The 13,723-nt window shown below is 36.8% G+C and overlaps 2 protein-coding genes across 2 annotated transcripts in view; one reads left to right on the forward strand and one right to left on the reverse strand.

Moving 5' to 3' along the window:
* rhpn1 (rhophilin, Rho GTPase binding protein 1) overlaps window positions 1–13,723 on the reverse strand; it is a 16,696-nt gene continuing 2,973 nt past the window's right edge. Inside the window, exons 6-16 of the mRNA XM_039690209.2 lie at window positions 11,282–11,406; window positions 9,767–9,933; window positions 8,505–8,602; window positions 8,213–8,299; window positions 7,790–7,946; window positions 6,611–6,724; window positions 6,342–6,536; window positions 4,697–4,773; window positions 4,467–4,610; window positions 4,231–4,377; window positions 1–2,431 (exon numbers count right to left, since the gene is read on the reverse strand). Of these exons, the coding sequence (XP_039546143.2) occupies window positions 2,234–2,431; window positions 4,231–4,377; window positions 4,467–4,610; window positions 4,697–4,773; window positions 6,342–6,536; window positions 6,611–6,724; window positions 7,790–7,946; window positions 8,213–8,299; window positions 8,505–8,602; window positions 9,767–9,933; window positions 11,282–11,406 (1,509 nt within the window). The 3' untranslated portion in view covers window positions 1–2,233. The remainder of the gene's footprint in view (window positions 2,432–4,230; window positions 4,378–4,466; window positions 4,611–4,696; window positions 4,774–6,341; window positions 6,537–6,610; window positions 6,725–7,789; window positions 7,947–8,212; window positions 8,300–8,504; window positions 8,603–9,766; window positions 9,934–11,281; window positions 11,407–13,723) is intronic.
* Window positions 11,290–13,723, forward strand: part of LOC120492055 (uncharacterized) — a 20,271-nt gene continuing 17,837 nt past the window's right edge. Inside the window, exon 1 of the mRNA XM_089118941.1 lies at window positions 11,290–11,418. The gene's annotated coding sequence lies outside the window, so the exon portion shown is untranslated. The remainder of the gene's footprint in view (window positions 11,419–13,723) is intronic.

Below are 13,723 nucleotides of genomic sequence, written 5' to 3' on the forward strand. Positions count from 1 at the left end.
TCGGCTTATAACGCTTTATTAAAAATCGCTATGGTAGAAATGAATGGAAAAAAATACTTCCAGAACCAACGCCGCTGAAAAAGTGGACGGACATCAATGCAAAGACTCCAACAAACACATCTGAAATGATGACACACAGTGCAGCACACAGAAACTGTGTAGAAAATATCTGCATGTGTGTTGTGCAAGGCCGTATCTATCTTACATGTACAGCGAACCCCGAAAAGTGTGTTGCATTAGATCAGTTTTTCATTCATCCGACAGAAAAAAGCACAAGCAAACGTTTCATGCATGAGATTTGCTTTGAGATTCAGCCCTTATTCAGTGAGATTGAAGTGGCAAAGGCTCATGTTTCTAAAAGCACTGGACTGATGCACATTCAGTGCTAAATCACAGCGTTTAGCTAGACGTTTAATACAATCCTGCATCCGGTGGCAGTTCTTTAGCTCTTCTGAATGACTTTACGTGAAACACGAGTAGAATTGTGCTAGAATTCATCTAAACCAACTAAACTTCGCTCCGCTATCATTAGGGTTGGGAATCGAAAATCGATTCCAATTCTGGAATCAAATACTTGTTATTGAATTAAAATTTCGATTCCTCTTTTCTATTCCTTCGTATGGAAGCTTGTTTCCACCACTGAATAAAAAAATAAAAACATAATTGCGACTTTTTATCTCACAATTGCGAGATATGAAGTCAGAATTGTGAGATATAAAGTTGCAATTCTGAGAAAGTCGCAATTGCGAGATATAAAGTCGCAATTATGAGAAATAAAGTCGCAATTGCGAGATATAAAGTCGCAATTGTGTGATATAGTCGCAATCCTGAGAAATAAAGTCCAATTGTGAAATATAAAGTCGCAATTCTGAGAAATAAAGTCCAATTGTGAAATATAAAGTCCAATTGTGAGATATAAAGTCGCAATCCTGAGAAATAAAGTCACAATTGTGAAATATAAAGTCGCAATTCTGAGAAATAAAGTCCAATTGTGAAATATAAAGTCCAATTGTGAGATATAAAGTCGCAATCCTGAGAAATAAAGTCCAATTGTGAGATATCGCAATAATGAGAAATAGTCCAATTGTGAGATATAAAGTCGCAATTATGAGAAATAGTCCAATTGCGAGATATAAAGTGGCAATTGTGAGATATAGTCGCAATTCTGAGAAATAAAGTCCAATTGTGAAATATAAAGTCACAATTGTGAGAAATAAAGTCACAATTGTGGAATATAAAGTCGCAATTGTGAGATATAGTTGCAATTGTGAGCTATAAAGTCGCAATTATGAGAAATAAAGTCCAATTGTGAGATATAAAGTCGCAATTATGAGAAAAAAAATCGCAATTGCGAGAAAAAAAGACAGAATTGAGACTTTTTATCACACAATTCTGACATCTTTTCTCAGAATTGTGAGATATAAACTCACAATTGCGCAACTCGCATTTAAATGTAAATGAATAGTTTATATCACGCAATTCTGACTTTACAACATGCAATTTCTACTTTATATCACGCAATTCTGAGTAATAAAGTATTATGAGATAAAACTCGCAATTGTGAGAAAAAAAGTCAGAATTGTGAGATAAAAAGTTGCTATTACCTTTTTTATTTTTCATTCTGTGGCGGAAACAAGCTTCCATACCTCCGTGAGCATTTCAATTCGCACTGTTTTAGAAAGTGATTTTGAACCATGTTTTCAGAGCTGCAAGCGTGTTACGATTGGGCAACTCTTAAAGTGACAGTCTCTTCAATAACACCAATCAAACCACAAAACTCAATCGTTCTTGACTGAATAACTTTTGTACCTATATTTGTAATGTATACTTTATTTATAAAGTGCAGTGTTATTTTACATTTGATTACCTTAAAATCAAATCTTAAAACACTGTTTATATCAATCGTATCTTTGTTCAGTTGTATCTCTTTGTTTTACTCGTCTTTAGTAATGCTTGAATTGTATATTAGTTAGGCTGCCGGTAGTTGTATTTCTATGGTATTTTTTAACCCACAGTCTTAAGCCTGTTGATTTTTGTTCATGATATTACTGCTAAAATGAGACTGAATGTGAAAGATACCTTTTTTGTTTACCTTATGGGAATGGAAATTAGGAATCGATGAGCAGAATGGGTAAAATGCGAACGATCCCCAACCCTAGCTACCGTATCTGATAGTTGTGCTGTATTGATTGAGTAAACCATTGCTCATGTTCCTCCTTTCTTCTCCTGGTGTTCAGTACATGGGTTCCCCCTCTCGGAGGTTCCCGAAGGAAAGACTGAAGGTGTTTCCGAGTCTCTTGCTCCCGCCGCTCCTCCAGCTCCAGTTCCAGATGGACGAGGATCCGCGCTCGTATTCCCGAGCCGCTCTCCGGTGGCTGCCCGACTGACTCTCTCTCTCAGCGGTGGGCGAGAGATGCGTCCTCTTCTCCAGCTGTGAAGACATGCACTGCTTTACTGCTTCAGGTCAATTTAATCCAGCTTCAAAGCTATTCACACACGCACACACACTCATGCTCTCTCTCACTCACTCTCTCAGTCACATTCACACTCTCTCTCTCACTCTCACTCACTCACTCTCACTCACTCACGCTCTCACTCACTCACTCAGTCACATTCACACACACTCTCTCTCTCTCTCTCTCTCTCTCTCTCACTCACTCACTCACTTACTCACGCTCTCTCTCATTCAGTGTCTCTCTCTCTCACACACACTTTTTAAACTTAGTTAACGTTGTTTTGTGCTGCTTATAAGAGTTTTGATTATTAGATTATGTTTGTTTGTAGTAGTTTATATTACTTTAAGCCTTTAACTGTCACCCCCCCCCCCCTTTTTGAGAATGGGGGTTAAATGCTCTATTCACACTTAAATGGTTGTAATTCAAGAATGCTTTGGTCTTGTTTTAAAGAAAACACTTAGCAGAATATTGCTGAAGTGAAATCACTTCAAAAAATGAAAGTATGAAAAAGTTATGGAAGTTTTAATTCACAGTAAATCAAATATACTGTACTATATATTTTTTATTTTATATAAAATATATATTTTACAAAATATTTTTACTCTAAAATCACTATAAAATCAAAGCCATAAATCTAACCAAGTTATGTTCCAAATTTGAAGTTGATATCACAAAAATTGAAGTTCCCATGAGATTTTGTTTAGGCGTAGTACCAAAAATAGCCACCGGGTGCAATTGACTTCCATTGAATTTAGTTGTATACATTCTGCCTTAACAAATTAATACATTTTTGTCCAAATACCAATTTTGTCACAAAATTTGGAACCCTGAGACTCAGACCTTTCTGACAATATGTGTTTTGTCAAGATTAGAAAAGGTTTTGATCATAAATTATGAAATATAAGGATGCCCAAAAGGGGAGGAGCCTCATAAAATAAGTACCGTTTCTATGGTAACGCAACGTTCAATTATAAAATGGTTTTCACGGGATGAATTCTGAGTTTATAAGCTTTCAAATGATACCTAATTTATGATAACTACTAAAATATGTGATATAATAAAAAAAGGCGATAAAAAATATTATTATATTTTAGAGGATAATATATACATATATATTATAATTTTTAGAGGATAATGTTATACTATACTCTTTATTTTTTATTGAAAAATACTAGATTATATGTTTTATTATGAACTTTTAGCATAAAAACAGAAGTTTCAATGATTAAAAGTGGGTGCGTCAACTTTTTGTGACAAAGGTCAGACCTCCTGTTATGATGCAGATTTTTTGAGGTGCACTCTTGTCATAAATTCATTAATTACTCTTCCTACATAATTTTTAACACAAAACAGGGGTCGAATATTTAATTAGAAGTCTTAGACCTTTCCAAAAATATATAATTTGTCATAATTAGATTAGGATTTAATAGAAATATAGTGAAGTAAAGTTAGGCGTCCCGGTACCGGGACGGTGACAGTTAAGGGGTTAAGCAAAATTTAAAAATGGTCCATCATTTTCTCAGTCCCAATGCCTTCCATGAGCCACACACGTAGGTGTTTAAATGTAAGATAACAGTAATAATAGCCTAATAAAACATCTGCTGTTACTTGTATAATCACATCCATTCGGGAGAAACATTTTTGCTTTGGCTCATCTTTATGACTCTTTTGAGCGTTTAGGATTTTTTCTTTTACGAAGTACCCCGGCTGCCCCGATTGAAAAATATGTTTTATGAAACTGTTCCAAAACTTGCATAATTGTATTGTTTTCTACCTCGTGTGATTGTAGAGTGATGAGGTCGAGCTCGAGTCCTCTCTCCGTGCAGCTCTTCAGTGCGTGGACGACCTCGGCGTGCTCCGCCCACCTGCAGTCTGCACCATTCACAGCCACGATATAATCCCCCTCACGAAGCCCCGCCTCCTGAAACACACGCTCATGATGTGAAGCATGCGGTACAATCAACTCGTGGAAAATGCCCATCCGATGACCCCTTTACTGACGTCTCTTACCGCCGCACATCCACCTGGCAAAACCCCAGCAACCAGAACCGGCGAATCACCTCGAAGCGTGAGCCCAAGCCCCGCCTCTCCTCGAACCAGACACGTGTGACGCCTCGCCCAGCGATTCCGAGCAGAGAAAAGCGAAAGTGGTCCCTTCACATGCAGAGGTGAACATTAAACACTTCTTTAACACTTACAGCATTAGTGTGTGTGTGTGTGTGTGTGTGTGTGTGTGTTACCAGTCGGTGGAAAATATCAGTCACTCTGACGGCACTGAAATCAGGAGTTTTAATATCAGGCTTCTGCTGTGTGTGAGCTGTAGGCGACAGGTCAAAGGTCATGTTAAGAATCTCCAGCTATGTTTGCAATGGCGTACTGCCGCTACTATTTCATGGTATGGCAAGCCGTTTAAACTTTTATTCATTTCCAGGATATGAATTCTTGATATCAACAATTCAATCGCTACTAGTAAAAACGTTCATTTTTGATAACTGAAAATGTATTTGTGATATCATAAATGTGATTTTTACTAGTAAGAAAGCCAGAAATACATTTTCAGATATCAAAAATGAACGTTTTTACTAGCAATTGAATTGTTGATATCAAGAATAGATATATCAACTATAGTGACAATTTAATTATTGATATCAGGAATTCACATTTTTACCAGTAACAATGCAATTATTGATATAAAAAATTATATTTCTACTGGTAAAAAATCTATTCTTGATATCAAAAAATGTAATCGATGATGTGAAGAATTGAATTGTTGGTATCTGTAATTGTATAAAATTCATATCATGGAAATCAATAAAAGTTACAACGGCTTGCCATATGCATGGAATATATCAGTGGTTCTCGACCTGTTCTCAACATATTTTGTCATATCAAATAATTTTACTGATCATATATTATTTTCAGACATGCGGAGACTGACGCAACACAATTAAAGGAGTAGTTCACTTTAAAAAAAAAACTTTTGCTGATAATTTACTCACCCCCATGTCATCCAAGATGTCCATGACTTTCTTTCCTCAGTCGAAAAGAAATGAAGGTTTTTGATGAAAACATTCCAGGATTTTCTCCATATAATGGACTTCAATGGGGACCAAACGGTTCAAGGTCCAAAAGACAGTTTCAGTGCAAACTGCAAACTGTTCAAAGGGCTTTAAACGATTCCAGACGATGAATAAGGGTCTTATCAAGCGAAACGATCGCTCATTTAATAAATAAATAACAAAATTTAAGTTTTATAAGCTCAAATGGTCGCCTTGCTCTGTTTTGTGATGCACGTTCGTGACTCTCCTGTTCGAACTCGTTCATCAAAATTAACGAATCTTTTCCCGAGTCAACTCGTTCATTTCGTTAGTTGAATGAACCAAATGACACGAAAAAAAAGATTTGTTTATTTTGTTGAACGATTTCGAACAGGAAAGTCACGAACGTGCATCACAGAACAGAGCAAGGCGACCATTTGTTCTTATAAAACTTAAACTTTGTTATTTATTTATTAAATGAGCGATCGCTTCGCTTGATAAGACCCTTATTCATCGTCTGGAATTGTTTAAAGCCCTTTGAACAGTTTGCATTTTGCACTGAAACTCTCTTTTGGAGCTCGAACCGTTTGGACCCCATTGAAGTCCATTATATGGAGAAAAATCCTGGAATGTTTTCATCAAAAACCTTCATTTCTTTTCGACTGAAGAAAGAAAGACATGGACATCTTGGATAACATGGGGGTGAGTAAATTATCAGGAAAAGTTTTTTTAAAAGTGAACTACTCCTTTAACAAACACTCAAGTGCACGCTTGAGGACCAGTCTTGAAGAAACAAATTAGATGAAGACGTAACAGCATAAATATGATTAGCGTATTAAACACTCACACTGGATCTCCGGAGCCTCTGCCACTTCACAGAAATCATCTTCTTGATCGATATCCGAGTATTTCTCCAGAGAGCGTGTGTGAGCGTGTGACAGAACCTCCTGTAGGATGTCCATCTTCCGAAGCATTTTACACACGCCGTGAAGACGCAGGGCTTCCTCGTGACGTATGATGGCTTTGCGCAGGTGAGCTTTACCTTGAATATGAAATATAGATTAGTATGTTTTAACTGTAACTCTTGTGTTTAGAAAACACTCCCACTTCACAAACCAAGTCTCCGTTTGTCCTCCGTATCGCGAAGGTTCACTTTGTCTGGTCGTCTGGTGTGAATCTGTATGAGAGCTTTTACTTCTCCACCTTCATCATCGTCTTCATCAGGTATACCTGCATAGTTATGAAAATGATTGTTATAAACATGATCTTGTTTCTTTACAATAACGAGCACAATATGAACACACATGTACAGTAAGTAGATCAGGTCAGATTTGATGCTTTTTTATGTTTTTGAAAGAAGTTACTTCAAAAATACATAAATAAATGAATATTTAATTTTAATTATCATTTTTATATACACTTTTTTTTAGATGTTTACTGTTATTTTGATTTTTACTTACTGTTGTAATACCTGATTGTTAAATCGATATCAAAACAATACAAATTTGATATGATTTTGAAATGTTAGAATTTAAAATATTTAAATATATATTGTAAAATGTAGTAGTATAGCTTTTTAATACTAAAACCGTATTCTGGACAAATGTGAGCAAAATTGTTTAGATTTTTTTTTAAAATACGTCCCTTGATCTGAGCGGTACAAGACTTGGATATTTTTCCAAAGTTTGCCTACTGAACACACACAATTTTTATTGACTCAATTCTACAATGTTAAGTGGTTGAAAAAACAAACAAACTCCTTAATCTTGTATTTGGGTCAAAAATGGGCACTAATAGAAATAAATGGGGAAAACTGTAATTTAGAGCTTTCTAAAAAAAAGCCAAAATAAGACAGCAGGTGACAGCAAAGTCACTTCATCTTTAGGTTTTATCTCTAAGAACTTATTGGAACGATATTTTAATGTAGTTAAATAAATTAAAAAAATAAAACATAAAAATAAGCATATTTTACATTGAAAATATGGTACTTTTTGAAGTAAATAAATTCAAAAATACCCCCAAAATTAAAAAAAAACACCATAAATGGATAGATAAAACTTTATCGAAGACAGTGATATAACATTTATAATAAATAAAAATTAGGATCAGTCCTCTGTGCCCACATTTGTCCACAATTACAGGATTAAGGGCTATAAAGTGAATACGGTTTGAGGGCTACATGACATTATAAGCAGAAGAGACTTCTTTCAAAAACATCACTCCAAACGTTTGATTGGTAATGCATGCATGATGTCATCAGTAAATGTCACATGGTCTCAGGACAGTGAGAAGCACCTGAGCCGTCGCACAGCGCCACGGCGGTGTAATAATGCGCCAGCGCTCTGAAATGATGCGTTTTGACCTGAACCATGGAGATCCAGGAGAAGGGCACATAATCCTTCAGTAACGGCACTGACATGGCCTGAAGAACCAGAGAATACACGTCTGACACCTGCAAACACACACGCTTATCAACGCATGAAAACCCCACAACATAGTAATACGAGTCATTCCTGATCTTGTGGGACATTTTTGGTCCCCATGAGGAAAACAGCTTATAAATCAAAGTAAATTGTTTTTTTTTTTTTTTTTTTTTTAATGTAAATATGCAGAACGTTGTGTGACGTTGAGAGAGAGAGTGAGTCTCAGTGAGAGTGTGTGAGAGAGAGAGAGAGACTGTGAGTTAGTGAGTGTGTGTGTGTGTGTGTGTTCGTTCACCCTCGCTGCCTCCTGGGCGGCTTGCAGAAGCACATTCAGGTTGTTGTCCTGCGTGAGAATGACCTTTTCACACACACACTCCTGAACCTGCGAATAATAAACCCAGAAATACACATGAACACCTCTCAAACACATCTGACCATAACATACATCATCTGAAATCATTCAGGCTGCGTTCACACTTGTAGTTCGGATCTCTTGGCTCACAGGAAATGATGCGTTTAGTCCTGATCTGATTGGCGTTCACACTGTCACTCAAGACTGAACCTAGAGATACAAAACACACATTTACCTGCGCTACCATGAGGCGGACCAGCATGCTCAGAGCAGGGCCGCTCATATCCAGACTGGGCGCATGAGAGAAGTTCTCCTGCAGGTAGAGAAACGCACCTACACACACACACACACACACACATTTACAAGCTCATTTATATAAGCAAAGAGCTTCAGATCTTCAGTTCAGCAAAAAGTAATGCAATGCACATGAAGATTATGAGTTTAGATTATAAGTGTTTTTTGAAATTGAACACAGATAGTTTAACACACACACACACATATATATATATATATATATAAATATAGTGATAATTTGTCCAACTACTGATATAATTGACTGACGGCAACTCGCATTATTTGATAGATTCAACTGTTATGTGGAGGTGTGATGATATTTGCTAGACAATGGACATTTTTTTCATGTTTGTCAGTGTCAAATTTTATGCTTTTAATATTTTTTAAATGATCTGTCCCCTTGTGTCAAATCAAGCTTTTAAAGGAGTAGTTCACTTTTGAAAAAACTATTTTGAAAAACTAATTGATAATTTACTCACCCCCATGTCATCCAAGATGTCCATGTCTTTCATTCTTCAGTCGAAAAGAAATTAAGGTTTTTGATGAAAACATTCCAGGATTTTTCTCCATATAATGGACTTCAATGGGGACCAAACGGTTCAAGGTCCAAAAGACAGTTTCAGTGCAAACTACAAACTATTCAAAGGGCTTTAAACGACACTAGACGATGAATAAGGGTCTTATCAAGCGACACAATTAAACTCTTTTCCCGAGTCAATTCGTTCGTTGAATCAACCAAATGACTTGGAAAAAGATTCGTTCATTTTGATGTATGAGTTCGAACAGGAGAGTCACGAACGCGCGTCACAGAACAGATCAAGGCGAGATTTAGTGCTTGTAAAACTTAATTTATTTATTTATTAAATGGCCGCTCGTTTCGCTTCATAAGACCCTTATTCGTCGTCTGGAATCGTTTAAAGCCCTTTGAACAGTTTGCACTGAAACTGTCTTTTGGACCCCATTGAAGTCCATTATATGGAGAAAATCCTGGAATGTTTTCATCAAAAACCTTAATTTCTTTTGGACTGAAGAAAGAAAGACGGGGACATCTTGGATGACATGGGGGCGAGTAAATTATCAGCAAAAGTTTTTCAAAAAGTGAACTACTCCTTTACTCCTGAGTCTATTTAAATGACCAGTGTATAATTTCCAATCACACTGTGACACGTTTCCTGTGAATGACCCACAGAAAAGATTCAGTACCGGCCGCCCTCTGGAAAGCATCGATGGCGTTCTGTACGCCCGTCAGTGTGGAGCGATCTTGTCTGGCTCCGATTTGAGTATAAAGTGCTCCGATGTTGAACAGAACACTCCCTTTCTCGAACGCTAGCGCTCTCTGAACGGAAGGCACACCGGTGAGCGAGTCATACCTGCAACGAGACACACGATCAGACCATCTCTAACCTAGTGTTGTCAATAGTACAGACTTCGGTACCAAGGCGATACTGACATTTAAAAAATGTGCCACTTTTTCATATAACATTATTATTATTAAATAAATGAGTGTAATTTAAGAGGTTTTTTTTTTTTTTGTACAAATCAGGTCATTTTTACCTTCAATATTATAGCTACAACTGACTCCCAGTTCACAGCATTAGTTGAGATTTGTTTTCCTTGAGAAAATTTGCCATGTATTGTACCTGATATCCAAAATAGGGTTGGGTATCGTTTGAATTTGAACGATTCTGATTCCGATTCCTTGTTTCGATTCCGGTTCCTAACGATTCTCGATTCCGATTCTTTTAAGAGGCAGGGTCAAAAAAGTTTATCTAACCTTGCTAACCAACGGCCTTTCTGAAGGAAATACTCCTTCTGTCACAAATTTTGCATTTTGCCGAGATTTCGTTATTTTTAGAAAAGTGAAGCCACACTTTGGATCGCCGACGTAAGCTACTCATGTTCGACTCGTGCGGTTATGCCAACACTTCCGGTAGACGCTTCTTCGTTGGTGTTGTTCAGCGGTTTCTTCTTCGGCTCGGTGGACTGTAAATATCGAAACTAGGAATCGAAATTTTAACTTTTGAACGATTCCGGGAAAAACGAAAAGTTAGTCCCGATTCCAATCGATACTCGATTCTCGATAACCAAACCTAATCCAAAATAATCCATTTTGAATCGAATTGGGAAATGGGTGTCAATACCCTGCCCTAACTTGAACAATGTAAAAACAGCACTTTAAATTCTTAATTTTTTTTTAAAGATTTATATTTTTATATACAGTATAATTGTGCTTAAAAAAACAACAACAAAAAAACTACATCTTATTCTTTTTTTTAAAAGCATTATATATAAATATATATGGTGCGTGATAAAAAGGTGACCTTGAAATTGTGGCGTTAAAGGTGACGCGAGACGAGAAAAAAATTGTGTGCTGGTGCACCTAAATAAAAAAGTTAGGCGCACCAGTGCAACCAAGGCAAAAAGTTAGTCTGGAGCCCTGAGCGCTGTTAAGCAGAATCATAAACACCTAAACAAAAAAAGTAAGACACATTGAGTGTCTTACTTAATCTGAAGCTGAAGAGTGTCATTGATGTATATTTACAACATGTTTTTGAAGGGCTGGTCACTGTAGCCAATCAGAGACGTTTATGATTCTGTTTAACAGCGCTCAAAGCGGCACATTTAAAATTTCGGTATCAACTTGGTACTGAAGTCGGTACTTTCGACCACTACTCTAACCACTGCTCATTCATTTGTTTGTGTGCCAGTGAGTCTCACCAGTGAAAGTGAATCCCCAGACTTCTGTGCGGTGAGAAGAAGCGCTGGTCCAGGAAATACAGCTGATTGTAATACTCCATCAGCAGCTCCTGCCCCGCTTCATTCCTGCTGGGAGTGCGCATGGCCTACGAAGAGAGGTGAGCTTTTAAAGGGATACTCCACTTTTTTTGGAAACAGGCTCATTTTACCACTCCCTCAGAGTTAAACAGTCGAGTTTTACCGTTTTTGAATCAATTCAGTCGATTTTCTGATATTTAGAGGGATATCAGTAACCAGACAGTTTCTGGTCTCATTGACTTCCATTGTATATTTTTTTCCTACTATGGAAGTCAATGAGACCAGAAACTGTCTGGTTACTGATATTCTTCTATATATATAAAAAAAAAATCGTCTGAATACATTCGAAAACGGTAAGACCCAACTGTGTAACTCTGGGGGAGTTGTAAAATGAGCCAATTTCCAAAAAAAAGTGGAGTATCCCTTTAAAATAATGATTTGACTTGTGTTTGCACGTGCACTTTCAGTGATAGCCACTTCTTTTGTTTTAAAGAATGACACGCAATCAAAACACAATGTAACTTTTCGTCCTCAAATGGTGATTAAAACCGCATGCATCTTCCGAAAAAACTACGGATGCACCGATTATGCAAATTTTGGCCGATACCGATAATTCTTAAATCTAAATCCAAAGTTGTTATAATTTTTAGAGCCTGATTACTAGGGCTGGGTAAAAATATCGATTCATCAATGCATTGCAATTTTTTGCTTCTCAATTCAATATCGATTCATCAAATCCTATGAATCGATTCAGCCATCCAGGCCAGTGGCGGCGCTGTGGGCTACACTCTAGTGAGAGCGTTCAGCGTTGTACAAGTCACGCTTTAGCCCTTAGCAAAACAGCGCGATGACGGACAGCAGCTGCACTCCGTTCAAGCCTGATTCAAGACTGCACCGCCAACATTAAAAGCCGACTTTTGGGCTCATTTTGGATTCCACTGTAAGCCGGGAACTATGGAAGCTTGTTTCCGCCACAGAATGGAAAATAAAAAAGGTAATTGCGACTTTTTATCTCACAATTCTGACTTTTTTTTTCTCACAATTGGGAGTTTACCTCTCGCAATTCTGACTATTTCTCAGAATTGCAAGATATAAAGTCAGAATTGCGAGATATAAAGTCACAATTGTGTGATATAAAGTCGCAATTGGGTGTTATAAAGTCAGAAATGCATGATATAAAGTCAGAAATGCATGATATAAAGTCAGAAATGCATGATATAAAGTCAGAAATGCATGATATAAAGTCTATGAGATATAAACTTCTGAGAGGGAAAAAGGTTAGTATTTTTTCCACCTTAGAATTGGCCTGTGTGATCAGCTCTTAAGTGTTATTGTTTACAAAATTATAATTAGAATATAATATTGCACTTTTTTGAGTATGCACATTTTGTGCTTCTGTTTACATTTCTTTTATAACTTGAATGTATTGGAAGAAAGAAATATACTTTCTACTACTTAGTTACTTGCACTTTAGAGGTGTTGTTAAAGCACTGTACAGTGCTAGTCACAGTTGTGTTTGAATTCAAAACATACAATATTGTAAATTTGTATTCTGCTGAATAAACCATGACAGGAAACAAACATGCTGGGGTCAATTTGTTCTTTAACATTGGTAAAACTGCGCACCTTACTTAAAAATATACTCAGGCACTTAATTACTTGTGTATTTACTTATTATTGAATCGATATCGAAGCTAATAAGTCAATATTGAATCGAATCGAAATCGAATCGAATCGAAGCCTCAAGAATTGAAATCGAATCGAATTGTGAAATACCTAACAATACCCAGCCCTACTGATTACAAAAACAAAAGTCTCATTATTAAAAGCCACGTCCCAAACACACAATTATAATGATGTTCTCATAATTTTCTGTAGCCGATATGACAGATTTTGCGCTGTATTTTCCATTTTTGAAGCGATTACGATCATATTTCAAGCATTTCAAAGCCATCATGTTGAACAGTCGCATCTGAAGTGTCTCAGCTGGAGGAAATAATACATTATTTATCAGCTTTAATATATCGGCCAAATTTTCTTTCATTAAAAATGAAGCGATATCGTCCGATACCGATATGGAGGCTGATATATCGTGTATCCCTAGAAATAACATTGTTTTGGATGAATGTATTTCAAGGCACCAGTCTTTATGTGGATACCGGACATCTTTTTAGAGAAGATGGACAAATGAATAATTTCGTTTTGAATAATCCATGGTCAATTTTCCTCGTTCGTTGCGACAAGTTTCACCCTACTCACTATTCTCAGTGTGGATTTATCAAATTACATTTATGAATATCTGTTAATGTGTTACGCTTACACTGGACACCTTCAGCCTGTCGCTCTGTGTGCTGTTGTGTTGTTGAATAACTTGCCTTTCCAGAT

This window comes from Pimephales promelas, chromosome 13 (genome assembly GCF_988280905.1).
Source record: "Pimephales promelas chromosome 13, fPimPro1.hap1.1, whole genome shotgun sequence".
NCBI lineage: Eukaryota > Metazoa > Chordata > Actinopteri > Cypriniformes > Leuciscidae > Pimephales > Pimephales promelas.